Genomic DNA, 24,207 nt, shown 5'->3' on the forward strand with positions numbered 1-24,207 from the left:
AATGGTTTTCGGGGAAGAGTTTTTATAGGCAAAATTTGGGGTGAGGGCTGCGGGGTGTGTGACTTCTTCTGATTGACTGGTGATGAGGTAACAGGGCGGGGCTCCAGGAATCTTGTGCTCAGCCTGAAGTTACCATCCCCCACCTGGGTGGCGGCCCTAGTTCCTGTAGAGAAAGATATATCGATACATATATACATATATATGTGTGTGTGTATATATATATATATTTATCCCTTGAGGAGGAACTAGGACTCTTCTTTATCGCTGCACTGCTGTTTCTTGACTGCTTTTCCTCTGTTTCTGTGTGCCTTCACTTCCCTAATTAGTAACTGCTTGAATCCGCCCTTTGGAGCTCAGGGAAGGTCTAGGAGGCTGAAGCCTTTTGCTACAAACAAGAAATGCGGACCCAGAAAGGCTTTTGTACCTGGGAGGGCACCTACGGTGCCACTTGGTTTGCCCACCCCTTGGCAGCAGAGGGGAAAGGGAAGGTTGACAGAGCCACAGAGAGCCCAGGGGCCAGGCACTCTTTGCAGGTAGGAGGCCACCGGCAATCTCTGAGGGTTAGTTTCTGAGGACGCAGGAGGAGGAGTGTGGATACGGGACTGTGCAGGATGTGGCAGAGGTGGGCAGGCCGTCACACAGGAGTCCACTGCCTCCCTCTCTCCCCCGCCCACGGATCTGAGCGTCGCTTTGATGGATCTGCACTTCCCTGGTTCTTAGACCCAGGGCATTCACTGTGTGGTTGGAGGAGGGTGCGGGCACAGGCTTGATTTGCCGTTTGCCCGTTGCTCCTGGGGGCAGGCTCAGCCCCGATGTCCTGCTGCTCTAAGTCTGTGAAGTGCTGCACACAGCGAGGCCCATGTGAATGGAGCAGAGACCAAGGGAATCGCGTGGGGTCACGGTACGGGGCCCTCTGCGGTCTTGGAGCTGGCCAGACATGATTGCCCGGGGATCGAGGGCTGCCCCAACAGGCCCTGTGGTGGGGAGGACATGGCACACGCGCCTCTCTGCCTGCTGGGGCCCGAGGGTCGCACCTCCTTGAAGACAGCCTGGCTCCAAGGGAGCCGCCTCCTCCCCGCCCTCTTCTGCGGCCCCAAGCCGCTGTGTCCTCACACTGTCCCACTCCTTGACGGGCTGGCCACGTGGCCCTGACCGCACCGGCTCCAGGGCAGCTCAACGCCGGGAGGAGGGGCCGCGGCACCGAGGACATCACAGAAGGTGGCTTTAAAGTCGTCTTCACGGGTCCGGGCCAAAGGCGGCCGGGAACTAGACCGAAAGGGAAGCCCCGTCAGAGAGGCGAAGGGGCAGAAGAACGGACCTGGGCCGGGGGCGTGTCCTCCCGATGGGGGCGTGTCCTCCCGGCAGGGGCGTGTCCTCCTGAAGGGGCGTGGCGTTGGGGCGCCCTGGGCGAGTCCGGGGCTGTGGGCTGGTCCCGGGCTGGGGGCGTGACGTCAGGCGCACGGGGCGGAAACGCGCAGCGCTCGGCTTGGGCCGCGGGGTCCAGGCGAGGGTCGCGGCGAGGATCGCGGTGCGCGGGGGCCGGGAGTGCTGTGCGCCTGGAGGGCTCGGTGAGGCGGCGGGGCCCCTGGGGCTCCCGGTGGTCGGCGGGCGGGGTTCCGGCGCCTCTCGGGGGCCCGCCGCGTCCTCGGCTGTGGGCGGGGGTTGGCCGCGCTGCTCGGTGGCCGCCGGCCCGGTGCACTGTCGTCTTAAGGAAATCTGTCCCTTTTCAGGGAAGCGCAGGGCCTGGCGCTGGACACGGCCTCGCGCCCTCGGAAGGCCGCGCCTTGGTGCCCCTGCGGGGTCCTCCGCCGGGTTCGGCCGATGAAGCCCGCGGCCCGCCTGGGCGCCCTGTGCCTGGCGCTGTGCTGCCTGGGCGACGCGCGCGGGCTCTGGAGCAGGTGAGCTGCGGAGGGGCGGGTTGGGGGGCGGGAGGGCCTGCAGGGGGACACGGGTGCCCCGAGCCTCCGAGCCTCTCCCGGGGGCGGTGCGCGCACGCTTTCCGTCCAGGGTCCGGTAAGATCCTGGCGAGGTGGTCGTGGTTCCTCTTTCCAGGTTTCTTTCTCTCGCCCTTCCTCCGTTCCCTCTCGTTCCCTCTTTCCATCCTTTCTGTTGCAGCTGACAGTTGAAGGGGTAAACAGGCTGTCTGGGAGAGGAGTCTCATTTTACTTCTGCAGTGGAGACCGAGATTTGAGAACCAGATTTTAATTTTCTTCTGTTTTATTTGGGTAATGCTCCAGTTAACGGATTTCATACTTACTTCGCAGGCCTGGGAAAAGGTCAGTTTTCTTTTTTAAAAAAATTGGGGTATAGCTGCTTTACAACGTTGCGTTGGTTTCTGCTGAATGACGAAGAAGTGAATCAGCTGTGTGTATACACACATCCCCTCCCTCTTGGACCTCCCTCCCACCCCTCCCCCCATCCCACCCATCTAGGTCAGCGCAGAACATTGAGTAGAGTTCCCTGGGCTATACAGCAGGTTCTCATTAGTTATCTATTTTATACATAGTAGTGTATATATGTTAATGCCAGTCTCCCAATTCATCCCACCCCCCCTCTTTCCCCCCTTGGTGTCCATACGTTTGTTCTCTGCATCTGTGTCTCTATTTCTCCTTTGCAAATAGGTTCATCTGTACCATTTTTCTAGATTCCACATATATGCATTAATATACGATATTTGTTTTTCTCTTTCTGACTTACTTCACTCTCTATGACAGTCTCTAGATCCATCCACATCTCTACAAATGACCCAACTGCATTCCTTTTTATGGCTGAGTAATATTCCATTGTATATATGTACCACATCTTCTTTATCCATTTGTTTGTCGATGGGCATTTAGGTTGCTTCCATGTCCTGGCTATTGTAAATAGTGCTGCAGTGAACATTGGGGTGCATGTGTGTTTTTGAATTAATGATTTTCTCAGGGTATATGCCCAGTAGTGGGATTGCTGGATCATATGGTAGTTCTATTTTTAGTTTTTTAAGGAAACTTCATACTGTTCTCCGTAGTGGCTGTGTGGAGAAAAGGGAACCCTCTTGCACTGTTGGTGGGAATGTAAATTGTTTTTCTTTTTTAATGAACCACCATTGCTGTTTTATCACTTTAAAAAGTAACATTCAATTTCAGTTTTCCCAGAAAGTGTATTTTCTGAGAAAGAGCTACATTAATTAACTAATTGTTGCTATCAAGTTAAGAGTGTATCATCGGAGAGGTAGTGCAGTGTACGGGTTGAGTATGAACTGCTAGCTCATATCCAGATGTAGGACCTTGGAGCTCTCCATCAAGGTCGTTCATCCTCAAGTCGAGAGAGTAACAGCACCTGCCTCCTAGCCTTGATGCCAGGAGACATCAGTTAAAGTACAGAATGTGCTTAGAACCATGCCTGCCCGATAGTAATCAGTACATGTCAGCGAAGACGTTAGGCTGTAGTATGTGTAGTATGTGGTCACCGCCAGCTGATTCTCACGATTCGTGCCACTGATACAGTTGGCGAGCAAGGCATGGTTTCGAGAACAAGAGGGTGATTCCGACCCTGAGGGCCTCACAGGTCAGCGGGTGTTCCCCCAGGGCCTCTTTCTCTTTACAGCACAGGCAGCGTCTCCACCGCTTTGGGAGGATGTTTCTCTCTGGGTGGTGGGTGGTTATTGTGTGACAGACGTTGTGAGTCTTGATAGTTTTATTGTAAACTGCATACCGGTGGTCTAGTTTTCCTGGCCTCTGCCTAACCTTCCAGCCTCAGTTTCCACCCATGTGGAATAGGGTTTTCGTACCCAGAAAAAAAAAAACAAAAAAACCTCTTCTAGTGCTTCTCCCAGCTCTAATGCTCCTGCTGCAGTTCTTCTCTTTTCTCTTGTACTGAGCGCTTGCTCATTAGTTCAGACTGAAAAGAGTTTTGAAATATTGTGAATTCTCTACTTATTCAGCCGTACTCAACTGTTTACAGAACTAATGTGTACGAACTTAATACTGTTTTGCTGTTGAGTCTTTCCTTCTAAAAATGCATTTATCCTGAATTACGTGTCTGCTCGAGTTGCATCCCCTGTTGCTGCTGCTGTCTTCCGTCTGTACGGCGACGATTTTCGCAAGCCGGCCTCTCTGCCTCTGTCTCTGTGTGTGCTAAGCCTCGCACACCTGGTGGGAGGGAGGGTCCCCGTGTGAATGCTACTCCACGACCCCTCATGGAGAGTCTCAGGGAGGGACGGGTGGGTTTCACGGGGACATGGGAAGGAGCCCCTAGGCTCAGACGTCACCCATCCTGCAGAGAATGAGTAAAGATTCCCGGTGGGTGGGGTGGTCACAGCAGCCTCGCGTGCCACCCTAGGTGGTGTTCCGTGGCCACGTGAGCTACGAAAACCTTTCTGTTTTCAGGCTTCTCGGTCTCACGAATGCTGCCGTGGGGTAAGGGGTCTGTGTGTGCACCGCGTGAACACCTGAGGAGAAGGGCGCCTTCTGGTTCATTCCCTCACTGCAGCTCTCTGCTCCCCTTCAGTGGGGGGATCCCGGCTGCCTGATCCAAAATCTCAGCCCTCTCCCCACCTGGCAGGCCTGCCGTCCTCCTCAGTCGTAGTCCTTGGCCCTCAGCGCCGTGCGTCCCCGTGCGTCCTCGGTCGCCACGGCCGTCGTCCCCCTCGCTGGCAGGTGCGCTGCGGGACGGTAGGGACTCGGCCCCCCAGCCGTCTCAGGGCCGCCTCCGCAGCAGCAGTGCCTGGCCTGTGGCGGGCGCCCCGTGTTCCCCGAATGAACGCTGGCGTGAGTGGATGGATGAATTGATCTTTCTGTAACTTTTTTAAAAGCGCCTGAAAAATACGTTCTTTGTCTTTTAACAGTGACAGCCACGAGTGGCATAAACTAATTATGGTTCACCACTGGCCTGCGACAGTGTGCAAGGTGAGTTGCACCTCGAGCGGCCCCTCTGACCTGTGACCCCCGCCCCCCGTGACGAGGAGCTTGCCCAGCAGGTTTCCTCCCCGAGCGCCTCTTGCCAACGGAACCTCCCGGCCTGTCCTGCCCCACGAGGCGGCGCCTTCCCGGCCGGAGACCGTCCCTCGGGGAGGGCCTTGCACGAGGTTCTGGGGGTTCAGACCCACGGACGGCGGTGGCTGGCTCAGGCATCACGAACGTATTCTCCCAGTTCTGGGGGCCAGAAGTCTGAAACCAAGGTGCGGCAGGTCCCTTCCGGAAGTTTCGAGGGAGAATGTGGTCCACGCCTCTTCCTGGCTTGTGGCCGTGCCGGCGCTCCTTGGCTTGTAGGCACGGCCTCTGCCCCACCTCCGTGCCGTGGTCTCCATCCGTGTGTCTGTTTCTTACAGGAACCCAAGGGATTGCGCTGAGGGCCTACCCTCGTCCAGTCTGACCTCCTCTTAACTTGATGACACCTGCAAAGACCCTGTTCCAGATAAAGTCACATTCAGAAGGGCCTGGGGTTAGGACTTCAGCATGCCCTCCGGGGACAGGCCTTGACCTGTCCCCTCCCTCCACTATTGCAAGTCTCATTAAAAGTCTCCGCCGGAGCCTTGCCGGCCTCCTTTGCTCTGCTCGGCACAGATGGCGCCTTCCCTCCTTCAGGGTGGCCTCCGTCTGGCCCTGCCTCGCCTGGCGCCCATGTCCTTGTAGAGTGTGTTGCAGAGGCTCTCACCCGAGAGCAGCCAGCTGGCGCCCCTCCTGCTGCCTGCGGGCCGTCTCCCCCCCCGTCCATCTTGGGGGCAGTTGTCGCACCGATCCTGGTATTGGTGCCACGACTCTATAAAGTCGTTTCATCATATTGCTGAGCTGGCCCTAATTTTATTGACAGTGTTTCTGAAATTTTGACTTGAAAATTCTCAATTTTGAGGCCTTTTCTTTTAAGTATTGGGAGGTGGAGACATTTATAAATGGCAAAGCCTCACCACCATAGCATTAGCTACCACCCCCCTCCCATCACACGGTTACCACATCTTTCTTGTGGTGAGAACATTTGAGGTCTACTCTCTCTGTAGCATTCAAGTGCATGAAACAGCATTATTCGCTGCGATCACCGTGCTGTTCGTTAGATCCCCAGGCTTGTTCATCTTATAACTGGAGGTTTGTGCCCTTTGAGGAGCATCTCTCTCCCCGTTTCCCCAGCCCCCGCCCCTGGCAGCCACCACGCTGGAAACTCATTTCTAACAGGGGATCTCTTACTGTATCAGACTGCTCTGGTGGTAGTTTCCCAAACTTTACAACCTCCTGTGTCTTTCTCCCTCTGGTGCTGGTTCTTTGCTCCAGGGTAGGGAGGACAGTTGGCGGTGGGTAGAATGGAGTTGCCTGTAAGCTGTTTTCAGTTTTGTTGGGAATCTAGCTCTCACTCCTACGCAGTGAGGACACATGGGAGCCGTGGGTTCCTTCAGGAAGGACCTGTGTGTGGAGCTCCTACCCTGGGTAACACTGGGAGATTTGCCTTCAGAGCCTGGGACGAAACTTGTGGGTGTTCCTGTGTGCTGACTAAAGATGCATGGAAGTGCATTCCCGCCTTGAGGCTTTAGAAATGAGATGAAAAAAATCAATTACTAGCAAAATATCATTGTTAGGGGATTCATTTCGATCCAAGGCGGCCATGACAAGGGTCCTGCTATCCCGGTCCAGTGTCATCCTGGGGACAGGGCCGTCTCTGGGCTCCTGCCCCCGTGAGCGACGTACGCGTTACAGGCGCAGGGACAGGTCTATCCTCAGTGCTCAGCACGGCCCCTCACGAATACTTGCTGACGCGGGAAAGAAAGCGGCACCTTGACCTCAGTTCCCCCCATAAAGGCTCATCTGAGATGCTGGGCGTAGAGCTGAGGTAGAAGATCCCCGCTGGGGCCTGTCTCTGCCCGTCCCCAGCCTTGCACCGTGGGAAAGGGCCCACCTGCTTTCGCTGTGGTTTCCTTGGGGGTGAGATGAAGTCCGCGACCTCTCACTCTGACCCCACACTTTGTCCTCCTGCCCTCTGCCCGCTTGTTCTGTAGCCTCCTCACACCAGACGTTTCAGGCACCTAAACCAGGCCTGCCCTCATTTCCAGACCAACCGTAAAAAGCAGCAGCCTCCCTGCATCAGAAGGTGATTCGAACAGGAAGGGCTTGCACACAAGCAGGATGCCTCCGGCTCCTTGCCAGACCCGGCATGTACTGTTCATTTGCTTATTCACTGCGGGGCTGCCGGGCCTGGCTTCTGGCCCACTGCCTGATAGCTGAGGGGATTATGGTTTTGGAAAAACCCCAGTTTAGCTAAACCATTTGGAGGTCCCTAAAAAGTGTTACACTGAGATTTTTATCTCTATGAGTTTATCTTTAATGTTAAGGATATGCTCCTATTCTCACCTTGGCATTTTTCTTGGCTCCAAATTTTCAATACTTATTATTCCACTGTTGTATTTGGGCCTGGTGCCTGAACAAACTTGAGTTTAGCAGGATACCGTCAGCCTCTTGTTCTCATTTTTGATTGTATGACAAGAAAATTATTCATGGGTAAGTATGAGTGTATCCATCAGATTGACTTAATTTTCGAGCACATAAAAAGAACAAAAGTAGCTATTAAATTCTGTTTTCCAAATCGTTGGTTCACTCATTTCAAATGAAATATCCAGCCGCCCCCCTCCCCGTGGTATTCTCATGAATATTGCTTATGGTAAATTACCACGGAACTTATTTCGTGTCAGTCCTGTATTGGATCTCATTGACATTTGTCAAAAGAAAGGAAGGTTGTTAAGTGTATTTAACAAACAACAAACCAGTTAGTTGTCTTCTCTGTCTTTTCTCCATAGGAAGTTAAGAACCACTGCAAAGACCCCCCAGATTACTGGACAATACACGGCTTATGGCAAGTACTTCATGCATTTAAAACTTCAGCAGCCTCAGAAGCTGGCTGGCCTGGAGATCTAGCTTGAGTCTGATCCTGATATGTATACTTGTGATTTCTGTTAGGAGTTTACTCAGTAGACCAGATCCTTATTGAAAAGCATCTTTAGTCTTTCTAACATAACCCTACTTCTGCTGTACTTGAGTTCTGTTTTGATAGAACAGGAACAGTCTAGTTTAAATATGCATTTAAGGATTCTCAGTACATTTTAGATCACTAAATCTTAATTTTCTTATTTGCTTCTTTTGGGGCCAATAAGTAAATGCATAACAATAAATAAATAAATGTGTGTATACTACATATATATATGGTGTGTATGTATAGTATACACACTTCACAGACACCCAAATTTATTTTTCTGGTTTTGCCTGCATTTTGTTTATTTTTTTGTTGTCTGTGTGTATATTTGTGATGTTAAACCGTGTGTGCTAATTTGCCCGAAGGGATCGGCCTGGTGCCGCTTCTCCCGGAGAGGAGGGCCATCCTGGCTCTTGCTGGGCTGCTCATCCCGCAGGGAGAGGGGTCAGCAGGAAGCAAATTAAACCGGGGCCTGCGGACCTGGCCTCGTCCCGCCTTTGGGTTTCTGGGATTGTGCTCACGTCCTCGGCTGTCCTTGAGCTGGGGGACAGCACCCAGCGCCGTGGGAGCTGGGCTGGTCTCGGGTGCCGGGCCGGCCTGCCGACCCTGGAGAAAGCAGGTTTGGTCCCTCATGATGTCAGCTGCAGGCGGAGGCTGAGAGTTGACACGTCCAGAATTAGACGCGTGAGGACAGCGTCACACACACAGGTCGGGAGGGTACACGTGCTCGGTGCTAAAGGAAGCATACCAGCCAATCTTAAGCCGTCACCAGGCACTTCTGAGCACGATACGTATGTTGTCCCATTAATCCTCGTCGCCTTTAAAGAGACGGGAACTCATGCTCTTCTCACACTGTGGTTGATGAGTGGAGATTTGCAGACTCAGAACCCGGCCAGAAATCCCCGCCGGACCAGCTCCGGGGCGCCCCCTACCGGCTTGTTTACTTTGCTTCCTCTGCTAGGAAGTCGGCCTGTTTGCATTGTGCCTGGATGTTTTGAACGACTTTCCACTTTGAAAGAAACTCCAGTAGTGACCGCTGGTGCCCGAGCATGACTCACGTGGCAGAAGGAATTCCCAGTGAGAAGTCACCTCCCTTTCGTTCTCTACAGACCTTAACGCGGGTGTTTTCTCATGCTGTTTGGAACCAGCCCAACCAAGACTAATTTCTCTTTATTTTTTCAATTTTAATTTCAAGGCCTGATAAAAGTGAAGGATGTAACCGATCCTGGCATTTTAATCCAGAAGAGATCAAGGTATTAACTTTTTTTTTTTTACTTTTTATTTTATATTGGAGTATAGTTGATTAACTATGTTGTGTTAGTTTCAGGTGTACAGCAAAGTGATTCGGCTATACATACACATGTGTCTACTCTTTTTCAAATTCTTTTCACATTTAGTTTGTTACATAATATCGAGCAGAGTTCCCTGTGCTACGGTTACCCATTTTAAATAGAGCAGCGTGTTCGTGTCAATCACAATCTCCCAATAGATTCATTCCTCCTCTAAGTGTGCCCTCAAAGTCATGTTTTAAGATGTATTCACCAGCATTTACTGATATCTGAAATAGTCCCACAAGTTAAATACGATTTGCATTTAGTTAAATCCTCCTCTGCCCTCGGCCCGAAGCGCTGCAGTGACTGTGTGAGGTGACCCTGGCCCCAGCCCGCGGCCCGTCATCCCTGCTCTGGGGCCCCCGGCCGCTCGGCGTGTGCTCAGGCGTGTGTGCGCGGCCCTGGCTTGCAGAGGCGCCGTGGCCCCCAGGCCGTCCTTGCTGGCTGCGGGCAGGGCGGGTTTCTCAGTGGGCACCGTGGGCAGCGAGGGAGCGGTGGGCCTTTCTAGGACAAAGGCTCGTGGTACAGAGGGACTCCTGGCACTGGGGTATACGAGAGTTGGTAGCAGACACTCCTTCCGCACGTGCACACACACCTACACGCACACACGTGCACATGTGCACACGCGTGTGTTCACCTCTCCACGGGGTGCTGACAACCCCTCATGTGTGACTAGTCAGCTGTCAAGGTAACTAGTACCTGGATTTACAGGGCAGGGCCTGTGCGGTTACTGAGGCCTCCCTGAAAGCATGGGGTAGAATTAGGATTTGCTAGAATTACGGACCCTTTCCAGGAGTTCCAGGAGCGGCCACCAGGAGGACAAGGTAATTAGTTCCAAGCCCATCACAGATTCTAGTCCAAATGGAATTGTTTCCTCCTCTTTCCTTCTCACGAGGACCTTCAGTGCTGTGAGCCTGGAGGCCTGAGAGGCCGGGGCCCCAAAGCCTGGCGAGGTCTCTTTCCTCAGACATACTTTTCTCTTCCCGGACTGACTTCGACCCCCCCTGACGTTCCTGGTTAGAGTCTTGTGACCCTGCAGCGGCATCCAGGTTAATTTACTCATAACAGTGTTCTGCGTGCCTGCAGTGTAGCGGGCACCGGGCCAGGGGCTGGGGACACGGGGAGCAGAGCCAGACGAGGTTTCCGGCCCACCTTGCCTGCAGCCGGGAGCCAGCACACACATCACAGAGTGACAAGCGCGGTGCCTGGGGGGAGAGTACTTAGAGCTTAGGACGGTGGACCTGGGCCAGGCTCCCCTGAGGAGGTGATAGAGGGCTGGAATCCGACTTAACCAGGAGACGGGAGAGGAAGGCTGGGGCAGGAGCATGTGCAAAGGCCCCGGGGTAGGACGGAGCTTTTGAGAAAATGGGGGAAGCCAGTGTGGATGGGGGGTGAGCAGTGGGGCGGGGCAGTGTTGAGGGCCAGGTCCTGCAGAGCCTGTGTACCGGTTAAGGATTGTTTGTCTGCGTGAAGACCCAGAGGGAAGTCGTTGGAAGCATTCAAGCTGGAGAGTGAAGGAAGCCAGTATGGCTTTTCTGTGGTTGCCCCGCTGCCTGCCTGTTAAGTGAGGAGGCTCTGCAGGGTCCCTGCCAGAGGCCAGGAGCCTTGAATAGACGGAGGCTGTGGGGATGGAGGGGGAGAAAGCAGCAGGCAGGACCGACTCTGGGTGGGGGCTTGTCTAACTAGGTGGGTGTCAGCCTCCTTCCCCGGCCCAGGGGACCGGGCCTTGGCAGATGGGATCGAGGGTCAGCTGTGGACACATTGAGTTTGACGTGCCCTGGAAGCATCCAGGTAGGGAAGGTGTGTCAGGAGAGGTCTGAGCTGGAGATGAACTTCAGCATCAGCGCAGTCAGTAAGTCGTACACGTGAGTGTGGATGGGGTAGTGTGGAGAGGGCAGGGACAAGCCTCCAGTAGCCCCGGTGTTTAGAGCAGGAGGGACAAGGGCCATGCGGAGAAGCAGCCAGAGGGGAGCTTCGCGAAGGAGTGTAACCAGGGCTCCTGAAGGGAAGGCAGGGGGCCCTTTGGATGGAGGGCTTGCGGGCCCAGGCCAGGAGGTGACCAGCAGCTGCCCTTTGTTCAGAGCAGTGCCGCTTTACTTGCTTTGTAGCAGAATGTCCAATCTAGCATCTGTCCCAAACAAAAGCAGCCTAGTTTGGACAATAAATTATATCGTCACCCCGCTCCCCCGAGGGCTATGGGGACTGAAGCCAGCTTGTGGCAGGCGGAGGGTAGGTGGGAATGGAGACAGTCGGGGAGGGCAGCGTCCGGGGAGATGTCCGGCCGTGCGGGGTCGGGGGGGGGGGGGGTGTGTGAAATTGGTTCATAGCTGCTGGGTTGATGGGAAGGACCCATCACAGCGGGAGTGGTGGCAGGACTGAGAAGGTGAGGTCATCCTGGGCCTGTTTACACACCTTTATTTAATGGAACCTTTTCTGGCCTCCTGGGTGTGTGGGAATTGGAAAGTAAACTTGAACGCTGCTCAGTTTAGGGTGACTATCTGACCAGTGTAGGGCTAAGACCGCCCAGCCCAGACGAGCTCTTCTCTAGGGAGAGCGAGAACTTGTATTTTGTGTTTGATTTCATTAGTAGACACTATTTTTTAGAGCAGTTTTAGAAACCTAAAACCAAAAATTTAAGTGGAACGGACAGAGTTCCCATACACTTCCCCCCGTGCCCCTACCCTGTACAGCGTTCCCCAGTCAAAACGTCGGCGTTAGTGAGGTACACACGTTACAAGTGATGAACCAGTATTAATACTTTATTGCCAACTAAAGTTTATCGTTTACGTTAGGTTCGCTCTTCGTGTTGTGTGGTTTTTATGGGTTTGGACAAATGTGTAATGACGTGTGTCCACCATTATAATAGCATGCAGGGTAGTTTCACTGCCCTAAAAATCCCCTGTGTGGTTTTTATGGGTTTGGACAAATGTGTAAGGACGTGTGTCCACCATTATAATAGCATGCAGGGTAGTTTCACTGCCCTAAACATCCCCTGTGCTCAGCCTGTTCATCCCTCCCCAACCTCAACCCCTGGCAGCCCCTGACTTTCACTGTCTCCATTGTTTTGCCTTTTCTAGAATGTCATGTAGTTGGAATAATACGGTAGGTAGCCTTTTCAGGTTGGCTTCTTTCCCTCAGTGACATGTACTAAGGTTCCTCCACGTGTTTTCATGGCTTGATAGCTCATTTTTTTAGTGCTGAATAATATTCCATTATCTGGATGGACACAATTTGTTTATCCATTCACATGTCAGAGCTTGTATTTTCAAATACACTTTCACGATTACCCAGATTTCACGTTTAGATCTGTCTTAAGAAACAACTTCATGCAAAATGAACCCAGAATCATTTTACTCACCTGAGGGTTATTAATTCACAGAGCTCAGTTCTATTAATGTATTAGTTTCTCAGATTTGCCTTCTAGGTTTTGAGTTGTTAGGTCCTACCTCGATTTATTATTATTGCTGTCACTATGCACAGGACCTTTTGCCAGACATGAAGATATACTGGCCTGATCTGCTCCATCCGTCTCCTAACCGCAGCCTCCATTTGTGGTGAGTCTGAGTTCTGGGGGCCGTCACGAGCCTTGAAGCACAGGTGTGAGAGCTTCGGGGCTGTTCCGGATGGAACTACGGGAGCACAGGTGACATAGAACCTGTCTCCTGAGGCTCAGAAGCTGGAGTGGCCGTGCATCTGCTGTGCCATTTTTGGAGCTGGTCTTCAACGGATAAAAAATGAGGGCAGGTAGAATTTACTTTGTAAACTTGCTTTTTAATCTGTTAGATCGTTCATTACTTCGTTTTAAAAACTTCCTCTGCTGAGGCTTAATTAAGCCAAATACTTGCATACCTAAGACGCCATCGCTCCAAATCAGACAGGAGAGAATGTTTCTCAGAGAAATGGAGCTGTTGCCCTGAAATAGATCAAGAAAAAAGAACACGTCCTCACAAGACAGTGATCTCTCTCCTGTGACTCAGGGCGGAGAGAAGGTGAGGTCTTCACGGAGGCTGAGCCCCGTCCGTCCCAGTGTCCTCAGTTCAGCGGGAGCTGAGCCGAGGAGAAACGTGCTATGTTTAATTCAATAGACCTTTTTAAATCGTTGCTTTCGGAGAAGATAAAGTTGACATTCCTTTTATTTGCATTACATTAACCAAAGATAATTCTTCACTTTCTCCCTCACTGCAGGATGGCAATTTATAATTCACATGACAGTGAATCAGATTTTGTCCAAAGTGATTAATTTAACTTTGAAATATTTTTGTGTAGACTCTTCAGGAAGAGTTAAATTTGGAGAAAAGCTTTTTGAAACAAAATGGAGTGACAGTGACGTCTGGCCCCCTGGTTCACTGGTGTTCGGTTTGAGTTCACTCGAGGGTGTGTGGCAGGGAGAGGTGTTTTAGGACGTGCGGGTCTGGGTCTGGAGGCTGCCGTGCCCCGTGCACGGGAAGAGGGAAGCCCCCCGTGAAAGTTCGGGAGACGAGCGGTCCAGGTCTCCAGTGCTGGCTCTGTGCGGCCTGTGTTCTAGAAAGTGGTTTCAAAGTAGGTTATGGCCTTGATGAGTTCAAGTCGTGAAAAACAATAAAAAAATTTCAGATAGCACTTCACAGTATACTTCAGAGCAGAGTCTTTGGTGACTAAGTGAACAAAAGAGAATATTTCCAGTTGTTAGGATGTTCCGTGATAGAGTCAATCAGATTTGTGTCAAGTGGCTTAAAAATACATCACTAAACGTACACAAAGATGGCCTCCCGTGAGCTGAGTCCTTCAAGATTTGATCCAATGGTGTGGGCGGAACACACACTCAACTTTGTGTTCTAATAAATGCAAAATGATTTACCTTTTCAGGATAGATTACACACTTAAAAACTGTTGTTCTAAATGAAAAAGGTAATGTCACACTCTGGCTAACATTTATGCCTTTGGATGTGGACTCAGCTCACGTGGCCCTGCCGTTACCGGTTCCTGGTTACTGCACCTGGGTAGCTGTGGCCCACGTCGCCTTGGTGTGCAGGTGATAAAAAGTGTCCATGGAGGCATCCCGGCCTCTCCTGTCCTTAAGGGGCAGGCTCACGTCGGAAAACTTCTCTCTTCAATCTCAAAAATCATACACGCGAAGGAGAGGGTCTTGGTATCACCTGGTGCTCGAGATAATTCCCTAAGATTAAATCTATTAACACAATCAGCCATCCTGAAAAATACTATGTGCACGACCCTCTGCAAAGGAGGATTTTTGTTGGTTTTTTGATTCTTGTAAGAAAAAGCGCGAGAGTTTGGTCATCCCTGGTTGGCGATGCAGCCTCCCTGTGGATGGTGTCCCTGGGCCTCAGCAGGAATCGTTGCCTCTCATCCCCAAGACAGGCCAGGCCAGGCCGTGGTGGAGGGTGACGTGACATCACTCACCTGCCTGCTGGGGCTGAGAGGGCCACACCATCGTCGCGTCTGATTGGTGACAGACAATTTCGTGTTAAATGGAAAGTGTCTGATTCCAAAGATGTGTGATTCGATGTTTTGAACCACAGTAATATCAGCACTTTAGCAGCCTCTTATCTCTAACGTCTGTTGAGTTAAACTTGCTCCAGGGGGCCTTCCCTGGTGGCGCAGTGGTTAAGAATCCACCTGCCAATGCAGGGGACATGGGTTCGAGCCCTGGTCGGGGAAGATCCCACGTGCTGTGGAGCAACTAAGCCCGTGCACCACAACTACTGAGCCTCCACTCTAGAGCCCAGAAGCCACAACTACTGAGCCCATGAGCCACAACTACTGAAGCCCGTGCGCCTAGAGCCCGTGCTCTGCAACAAGAGAAGCCACCGCAATGAGAAGCCCACGCACCGCAACGAAGAGTAGCCCCTGCTTGCCATAACTAGAGAAAGCCTGCACGCAGCAATGAAGACCCAACACAGCCAAAAATAAATAAATAAAATAAACAAAAAAACAAAAAAAACTTGCCCCAAGAATAACAGCAGTGGACATCTTGACTGTTTATTGCAGGCTAGGAATGTTTGGGCGTGTGTGACGTGCTCTGTGAGCTTCAGCCCCTCACTTCTCCAACAGCCCCTGCAGGACGTTCTAGAACTGCTGCCCCTGTCCTACAGAAACTGAGGCATCCATAATTCAGTTACATGTTCAGTTAGCTGGAAAGAGTCTCCTTTTTCTACTTCATAGAATTTAGAAAGTTATCAGATACATCACCCTGGAAGCTATTCTAGATGAAGAAAGTTAATTACTTATCTACTTTTATTTTTCCTCATGGCTGTCTTAGGTCTGAGACACTTGTAACTTACAGCTATTGCAGTCACTTAGAGTTGGCACTCTGGGTGATGTTATCAAAGAATTAGTGCACATTTAGATTGTATTTCTGCACGTGGGTACGTTTTGAATGCTTGCATGAACATGTTTGGTGAACTCTTCATGAATTAATCACTGATAAAGCTGAGGAAAGCTGATGCCCGTTTTGTTTTTCCATGCTAACCGTGGTTAACATCTGAATTGACAAGTTGTCAGTCATTCTAAAGTGGGTTTACATTACGTTCAGCAATTGATTGGATGGCAGCGCAAGGCAGTGGGAAGGGCCCTGAGCGTGGGGTCGGGTGCAGGTCAGGGGCTACCTGGCCGGGTGGCAGGTAAGCCAGGTTCCTAACCAGCCCCTCTGAGCCTCGGTTTCCCCATTTCTAAACCAGCAATAATGTTTTCACTTTGCAGAGTTGTGAGAATCAAATGAAGAATGGGAAGACATTTTGTAAAACTTTAATCTTTGATAAAATGTGAGGAATTATGATCAATAGCAATGTTTTTCTTGAATACAAATAGCTGCTTGTTGGCAGACACTTGGCTGGGCTGTTGCTTCAGTACAGGCATCTGTGTAGACGGACGTCTACGCGGTAAGCAAGTGGGGAACTGGCCCCACGCAGTGTTGGTGATTAGTGAACCTGCCTTTTCTGTGCCAGTGGCTTAGAAGTGGCTGTCTAGCCGCTCCTGTGAAGTGCCCTGGCTGTCAAGCCCTGGCTTTCCGGGAGGACGCCCAGTGCCGTGTGATTCTGTGGGTGCCTGAACGATGGTGCTCTCTTTTTTCTCAGCTCGGGTTTGTTGCTAATTGTAGAAGTGAGCTGGAGCTCGTGAGCAGAGGCACGCGTGAAGAGCGGTGACGAGTGCCCGTGGAGCTTGTGCTGGGTTCAGGGGCCTCGGTCCTGAGCGGGGTGGGGGGCCCGTGTTGAGGTGAGGAACTTCACCCCTCCCGCTTTGTGAAAGCAGCAGCATGCCTGCCCGGGAATGCCCTGCACGAAGAGGACCCCTGCAGGCGGTTTGCTGGGAGGTAGTTTCATTACTTTTTTTTTTTTTTTAATTTAAATTTATTTATTTTTATTTATTTATGTCTGTGTTGGGTCTTCGTTTCCGCGCGAGGGCTTTCTCCAGTGGCGGCGAGCGGGGGCCACTCTTCATCGCGGTGCGCGGGCCTCTCGCCATCGCGGCCTCTCTCGTCGCGGAGCGCGGGCTCCAGACGAGCAGGCTCAGCAGCTGTGGCTCACGGGCCCAGTTGCTCCGCGGCATGTGGGATCCTCCCGGACCAGGGCTCGAACCCGTGTCCCCTGCACAGGCAGGCGGACTCTCAACCACTGCGCCACCAGGGAAGCCCAGTTTCATTACTTTTCAACCAGGGATTTTTTAACAAACATCCTTACAGGAAGCATGAGTGGGAGAAGCACGGGACCTGCGCCGCCCAGCTGGAAGCCCTCAATTCCCAGAAGAAATACTTCGGCAAAAGTCTGGATCTGTCTAAGGAGCTTGCCCTGAACAGGTGGGTGACTTGGTCCTGTAGCCTCGCCTCCCGCACCCCACTGCCCAGGTCAGCCCCATCCCAGAGCAGTATCCCTGCCTGCCACCCACCAGCCCCCCAGGGAAGGAAGGTGCCCTCTGTTTCCCACTACGGACCTCACGGCCCCAATTCATGAGCAGCGTGAGTCCCGGCCGACTCTGCAGCCCAGGTTTGGTTTGGTTTTGTTTTTGAATTAATCTTTATCGGAGTCTGGTTGCTTTTCAATGTTGTGTTAGCCTCCACCGCACAACGGAGTGAATCAGCCGTACACATGCAGGTATCCCCTCCCTTTTGGACTTCCCTCCCGTTTAGGCTACCACAGTGCACCGGGTGAGCTCCCTGTGCTATACAGTGCGTTCCCATCAGCTGTCCATTTTATACAGAGTATCAGTAGTGTATATGTGTCCATCCCAGTCTCCCACTTCCCCCCACCCCACCCCTTTCCCCCTTGGTGTCCGTACACTTGTTCTCTACGTCTGTGTCTCTATTTCTGCTTTGCAGCTAAGATCACCTCTACCATTCTTCTAGATTCCACATATATATGCGTTATTATACGACATTTGCTTTTCTCTGTCTGACTTACTTCCCTCTGTATGACACTCTCTAGGTCCATCCATGTCTCTACAAGTGACCCAGTTTCATTCCTTTTTGCAGCCCAGGTTTTATTGAATCAAACAGGAAAAGGGGAACAAACCGACATGCTGAAAGTTTTAAAGTCAAATATCTGAATAATGCATCCCTTCATCCAACAGCTATTTATTAAGGACCTCCTGCTTAACCCTTTTTGAATGTCGGTGGCTTTACCTATATACACACAGGTGCGAAGTTGCTGAACTCTGGAATCACTGGAGTGTGTTCACAGGGGCCCGCGGAGTGAAAGGCTCTCCTGGGAACAGAATGTCTGTTAAAAACTAGATAGAACAACCGTAGAGAAATCCTATTCTTTCCCAGTTTCTCCAAGGAAAACCTAAAGTCTTAGTACTCACAAAATTAAAATTGAGTCAAAACTTAAACATCCCTTCTATTTTTCTCTAATTATAAAGCATTACTACAGATTGTCTTTTTCTCAGAGGTAAGCCTGTCACATTATCATAAAGTAGCAGTTTAAAATTCAATTTATAACATAAAGGTAGCAAACCTGGAAAAATGTGAAGTATCTTGAACCGAAGGTCTCAGATTACCCACAGATATGGACCAGGGGAGTAATGCCAAACTAATCTTAACTCGGTAGGAAAAATTATGCTCTATCCTGGTCTAGATGCCAAGTTTCCCCCAATATTTCTCTCTCTCTTTGCCGTATTTCCGTGATGCCCTAACCCAGGAGGGCTCTAGAGCAATGTCACCCCAAAGAAATAGAACTCAAGCCACATATGTGGTTTTAAATTTTCTAGTAGCCTAATTAAAAAGAGCAAAAAGAAACGCTGGTTTTATAGTGTATTTTGTTTAACCCAATATATCCAAAATATCACTGCAACTTGTAATAAATACTTAAGAATCATTGAGAAGTTTTGCATTTGGGGGGCATAAAGTGTTTGAAATCTGGCATTTATCCCACGGTGACAGCGCAAGGATGGGCAGTGGGTGTGTGTCTTCAAGGACCTCTTCCCGCTTGTTCTAGGACCACACAGCAAAGATCTATAGGTCACCGATGTGCAGTCTCTAGAGAAACTGTCTCGTTAATGCTTTTGCCAGAAACCATGACTGAAGGAGGCAGGGCCTGGCTAGAGTCCTATTTCCCTCAGGCAGACCCCTGTCTGATGATGTCAGCGCCTGGGGTCCCTGCATCTTCTGTGGTCACAGCTGGGATAATCCAGAGGCGTGATGGGGGATACAGAGCATTTTTGGAATTATTAATCTGAGAATATTTTTATGCCGTACCCTATCATTTAGTAAGTTAACCGTATCGTACTATGATTAGCATTCACTAGAGCTGGTTAAAACCACGTGCTTTAGGATGTGATTCCAGGCGGTAGAGATTGAATGTATTTTAAAGATCTGACCAAATGCAAGGTTGTTAGGATAAGGCTAGAATCCAAAATCAATTGCTAACTATCGTTCAGGACAGGCGTGGCAGATGGGTGGTTATGTGATAGCAGCTCCAGTTGGTCGCGGCCATCTGGACCGCTGCCGAGAGGTTCCGGTGCTGGAAGTGGGGCCCAGATCAGCCACGTGTGCGCCCAGGGTAAGGGGAGGTCCAGGCGGCCTGAGCACCATTTATGTGCCGCCCTTGTCAACAGATTTATTGCCCCAGGTAATGGAAAGTACGCACTTTCCTTTAAGAGTGTCTTCATTTTTACTGTGGAATATGGTAAGAACAAGAAAGGAAAATGGACCTTCATTATACAGTTATTTTTTTTTTTACTTTAAATTTTAGCACGCTCCAAAAATTGGGGATAACACCATCTACTTACTACCAGGTAAGTCTTGCTTTCAGCTTCTTAATCAAATGTGTATCCGCTAACTGGGGACACCTGGCCACGTTGAAGTGTCCCATCAGCCTGTGAGCTACACTCGGGTTTTAAAGCGACCCAAACCAGACCCTCCGACCTGACTATTATGTTTCTAAATAGGTTTTATTTAAATCTTGTTTTCCTCTGTGTTTTGAGTGTAAACTAAAGTAAAGGCTCCTTAAACCGGTGATTTTGAGGCAGATTGATGGTTTCATGGTGAGAAGTGTGTCCCGGGTTCTGAAGAGGCAGGTGGAATATGTAGTTGGAAACCACCGTTTTATAATAGTTTGAGGAGGAAAGTGAACATTTGTTTTTATGATATAACTATGAGAAAACTAGAAATTTAAACATGGCAGAGCCTATTGGCTGGTGGCCTATACAGAAGGCGATTGTTTCCACCCAGGGTCACCCTCTGTGTGAGCACAGCTGTGTTTGCGCTTAGCCAGGCCACCCCTGGCATCGGCGGCCGCCAGACCACGGGCGTGAAGCCTCTGCTGTGTGGCCCTTTGCAGATGTAAAACAGCCTGAAGGTGTGGATGTAAAAAAGCCTGAACGTCACTGACTTTTGCGGTTCTGAGTTCCGGTGTCGTGGCTGGATGCTGAACCATTGATCCGGTCTCCTGACAGTTTCTGAGCTAAATCTGCACTCGGGTCTTGCTCTTTGTATCTGCTGTTTTCGTCCGTCCCTGGAGAGAAGGGACCGGAGGGAACAGCGCCCTTCAGGAGTGTCAGCCGCCCTTTGTCCGTCCCGCCGGGAGGCCGTGAGGCAGTGTGCTCACAGGCCCCTTTGGTTTCAGCTGGACTCCCGCCTAAGTACATACAGGGAATTTTTTACGTCCTTGCTCAGAACTTGACATTCAGAGAACTGATTTCGATTCTGGCAAAAGCAGCAGTGGCAGCACGTGTTTTCTGAGCTCCTTCTCTGTACTGGAGGCATTAGGTTCGGTGTCTGAAGTAGCGTGATGCACAGCACAGGCTGGGTCCTGACCTCTGATCTCCTAGCAGGAGAGCTGCTGCTTTTGCACCCGGCCTCCAGGCCCTGTATCAGGACAGCGAGGAGAACGGAGACCCGTGTAGAGCATCTTGTGTGGGTTCCGGTCTGGAGCGGGCAGCCCCAGGGGGCAGCCTGGTCTCCTTCGGGGGTGGGGCAGCGCATTCACCAGCATCTTCCAGTTCTGTCTGTGAGCCAGGGGAGCTCGGGAGGGTGACGCTGTCATCGGTTGTTTGCGCTCGTGAGAGCGGAAACCAGTGTCACTCGTTCTGAGTAGAACAGAACCGTTCATTTTCTCTGTTGAAGTTTCATTTCTAATGCACTGTATCTAATTTCAGATTTCAGATATTAAAGATGCCCTTGTCAGTGTGTACGGAGTCGTGCCCAAAGTCCAGTGTCTTCCAAAACAGGTCAGACGTGTGACGTTCTGTCATCCTTTCTGTCCCTATCAAGAAGACAAGTTCAGTTTTTCTGGAAGCTTTGTCCTCACCGTGGAGTTCCCAGTACAGAGTGGTATATGTGTGGGTGTGCAAACGGGCTTGTGCTGTGTGTGCATGGGCGCGCACGCGCGTGTGTGTGTGTGTGTGCGCACTTTGAAATAACAAACTGTCCTTTGACACTGTGCTAGGATGGGGCTTGTTTTCTGGCAGCTTCCCCCTAACAAGAAAGCTCCCATTCCAGAGGGGTGGTGCAGTAGGGGCGAAGCAGTGTGGGTATATTTTGCAGCTAAACATTTCTCAGTGTTTGCATTGTTAGTCTTAGACATTTCAGTTGTAGTTACCTGTCCAACTTATAGATGGATTGTGCTTTCTTTTGTCAGCTGATAAAAGTCTTAAATTCATTTAGCGACAGGGTGCTGTTTACCTACTTATCTACAAAAAGCCATGTCTTCTCCTGGGACTGTGACGCAGGCGCGGTGTGTCCGGCTGTGTCTGCACACACCTTTGCCGATGCGTAAATTTCTAAGCTGAAAGTGGGGTCCCTTCCCTCACGCTGCCAGGCTGGCGCAGGGGAGTGGCTGGATGGTGACCACAGGTGCCGCCTTGGGCCCCAGTCCACCTTCACCGCTGGAGCTAGGGTCCTGCTCCTGGAACATGGGTCCTAGGTCCGGAGCCACCGCTTTTGTTTTTCTTCAAGTTCTAAAACGCGCTGATCATAGAACCGTCATGATGATCCGGCCTGAATTCTGAAACGTCTTTTGTTCCCCATTTGCAGGGCGGCGAGGAGGTGCAGCTGCTCGCGCAGATTGAGGTGTGCTTCTCCAAGGACCTGCAGCTGCAAAACTGCATGGATCCCGGGGAGCCGGCGCCCCGAGGGCCGGAAGCGAGGCCGGCGGCGAGCCTGGGGCTGGAGGTCTGCAAGGACGGCGTCCTCTTTTACCCCGCACTCAACAAGACCAATCACTGATGCCCACATTTTGTAAATAGTCTTTATTTTGAAAAGCAAGAGGAATTGACAAACCACCGCTTTTCACAAAGCAGCTCCGCAGTGAAATCTCCTGTTTACAGCCTCCTTTACTAAGCCTGTTGTGTTTGTTTTGCTTCGCACTCCGTGTCTGGGAGCTGATTTTCGTGGTACGTGTAAAGATGGGGTGAACACTGGGTACGTTGAAAGGGAGGAAAGTTCCCCGCTTCTTGGCTGCTTTGTGACTGCAGTAAAGCTTATGGTTTTCTTTTTCTCTCCTTTATCAATCTCTGTGGCAGCCTTGGAAGACAAGTCTGGGCACATGGTACCGATTCAGGAGAACTCTCTCCTGTGTCCCTCAGTGAGCTGCCTTCTCGCTCTGAGTACTCCTGTGGGGCCGTTGGGACCAGCCCTCGAGCAGGAGCCCGGGCCGCCTCACAGGCGGCGCACGGGAGGGCATCTCCACCTCCGACCTCAGGGCTGCCGGCTCCTGTTCTGTGGTCACCGACCAGAGTCTCCCTCGGTGACCTGGCATGGGTGGGCATGGGCGTGTCCTCTGAGGGTGAGATGCTGTGTGTGGGGGGGGGCAGCAGGGGCGGGGAGGCGGGGTGCTGCAGGCTTCTCTCTTCTCGCCAGAGGAAGTCTGGGTGCATGACCGAGTGCCAGCCAGCACCCCCAGTCAGTGGGTGCTCCTCCCTGCAGACCAGAAATGCTGCAGGTCAGTCTGTATCCGCTTTCCTTTCCTTTCTGTCGGAAGGCAGCATCAGGCCTTAGGGCGCTGGGGCTGACGTGGCCCCAGGGGCGGGCTGCATCCTTGGGTAGTGATGCCTGGTGACAGGGCTTGTCTCGGAGATGATGCGAGTCCCAGGCTCGGGGGCTGCTGCAGGCATGGTCCTTACCTGCTGAATGGCATTTCACCTGTAAAATGAGGATACCTAAAGTGGTCTGTGAAGTGGACTTCCTGTGCTTTATTAAAGCTACCTTTTAACATTATTTCTCCCCAGTCTCTGTCCTTCTTTAAAATGTTCTTAGCTGTGTGGGTTAAACTATGACACCCAACACTCTTGTCTTAATCAGGTTGATACTGCCCTGTTTCTTTTACTTAACAAACACTTAAATTAGAACTTACTATGTGCCAGGCATTATGTTAAGCGCTTAAAAATATTATTTAATCCTAAGAACAACCATATTTTCAAAATAATCCTATCTTTAAAAAATAACCTTGGGAATTCCCTGGTGGCGCAGTGGTTAAGAATCCGCCTGCCAATGCAGGGGACACAGGTTCGAGCCCTGGGCCGGGAAGATCCCACATGCCTCGGAGCAGCTAAGCCCGTGAGCCCCAACTACTGAGCCTGTGCTCTGGAGCCTGCGAACCACAACTGCTGAGCCCATGTGCCACAACTACTGAAGCCTGCGCACCTAGAGCCCGTGCTCTGCAACAAGAGAAGCCATGGCAATGAGAAGCCCACGCACCGCAACGAAGAGTAGCCCCTGCTCGCTGCAACGAAGACCCAACGCAGCCAAAAATAAACAATTTTAAAAAAATTAACCTATTGAATTGAATCACTATGAAAGGTGACACAGGAATAAAGTCTGCTTTTTCATGTTGTATAATTATTATTAGCTAACAAGCAAGTGTGATTGATTCTAATAGCATAAAGGTTTTTTTTTAAATAGTGCATTTCTCATCAGAGGAATTTCTAATTTTATTTCCATTCCGGGTGAGTCTCCAAGGCTTTTTGTATCTTCCTAGGGCTGCCATAACAAATTGCTACAAACGGGGCATCTTGAAACAACAGAAATGGCTTCTCTCATATTTCTGGAAGCCAGACATCTGGGACCAAGTGTCAGCCTCGCACTGAAGGCCCCAGGGGAGGATCCTTCCCTGTCTCTCGTGGCTTCTGGCAACCCCCCGGCTTATAGACACATTGCTCCAATCCACCTGTGTTTTCACATGGCTTCTCCCTGTGTGTGTGTGTGTGTGTGTGTGTGTGTGTGTGTGTCTGTCTGTCTCTGCATCTAAATCTCCCTCCTCTTTCTCTTAGAAGGACATAGTCGTATGGACTAAGGCCCACCCTAACAAACTCATTTTAACTTGACTATATCTGCAGAGACCCTATTTCCAAATAAATTCACATTCACCGGGGATTCGAATGCAGACGTATCTTTTGGGGACACATTCACCCACAACACCTGCAAACAGGCAAGACCCGTCGGGCTGTGCACCTTTGTACCCTTTAGAGCAAACCTTGCTCAGTGCCGTGTCTAGTTTCTCCACTGACCTATTAGCCT

The 24,207-nt window shown here is 51.1% G+C and overlaps 1 protein-coding gene across 2 annotated transcripts; it reads left to right on the plus strand.

Moving 5' to 3' along the window:
- The first annotated feature begins 1,441 nt into the window (after positions 1-1,441).
- On the plus strand, positions 1,442-22,908 carry RNASET2 (ribonuclease T2). 2 transcript variants are annotated; one of them, XR_011074991.1, is made up of 11 exons: positions 1,442-1,568; positions 1,731-1,898; positions 4,826-4,886; positions 7,757-7,812; positions 9,125-9,182; positions 12,741-12,814; positions 16,939-17,052; positions 19,445-19,487; positions 20,850-20,921; positions 21,727-22,085; positions 22,215-22,908. XR_011074991.1 is itself a non-coding variant. In XM_068551446.1 (10 exons), the coding sequence occupies exons 2-10, from the start codon at positions 1,822-1,824 to the stop codon at positions 21,916-21,918; spliced, it is 747 nt and encodes a 248-aa protein (XP_068407547.1). In that variant the 5' UTR covers positions 1,442-1,568; positions 1,731-1,821; the 3' UTR covers positions 21,919-22,908. The 2 variants fall into 2 exon arrangements, 1 of the variants encoding a protein (XP_068407547.1); XM_068551446.1 differs by having other exon boundaries at positions 21,727-22,908.
- The last annotated feature ends 1,299 nt before the right edge of the window (positions 22,909-24,207 follow it).

Source organism: Eschrichtius robustus, chromosome 9 (genome assembly GCF_028021215.1).
Source record: "Eschrichtius robustus isolate mEscRob2 chromosome 9, mEscRob2.pri, whole genome shotgun sequence".
NCBI classification, from domain to species: Eukaryota; Metazoa; Chordata; class Mammalia; order Artiodactyla; family Eschrichtiidae; genus Eschrichtius; species Eschrichtius robustus.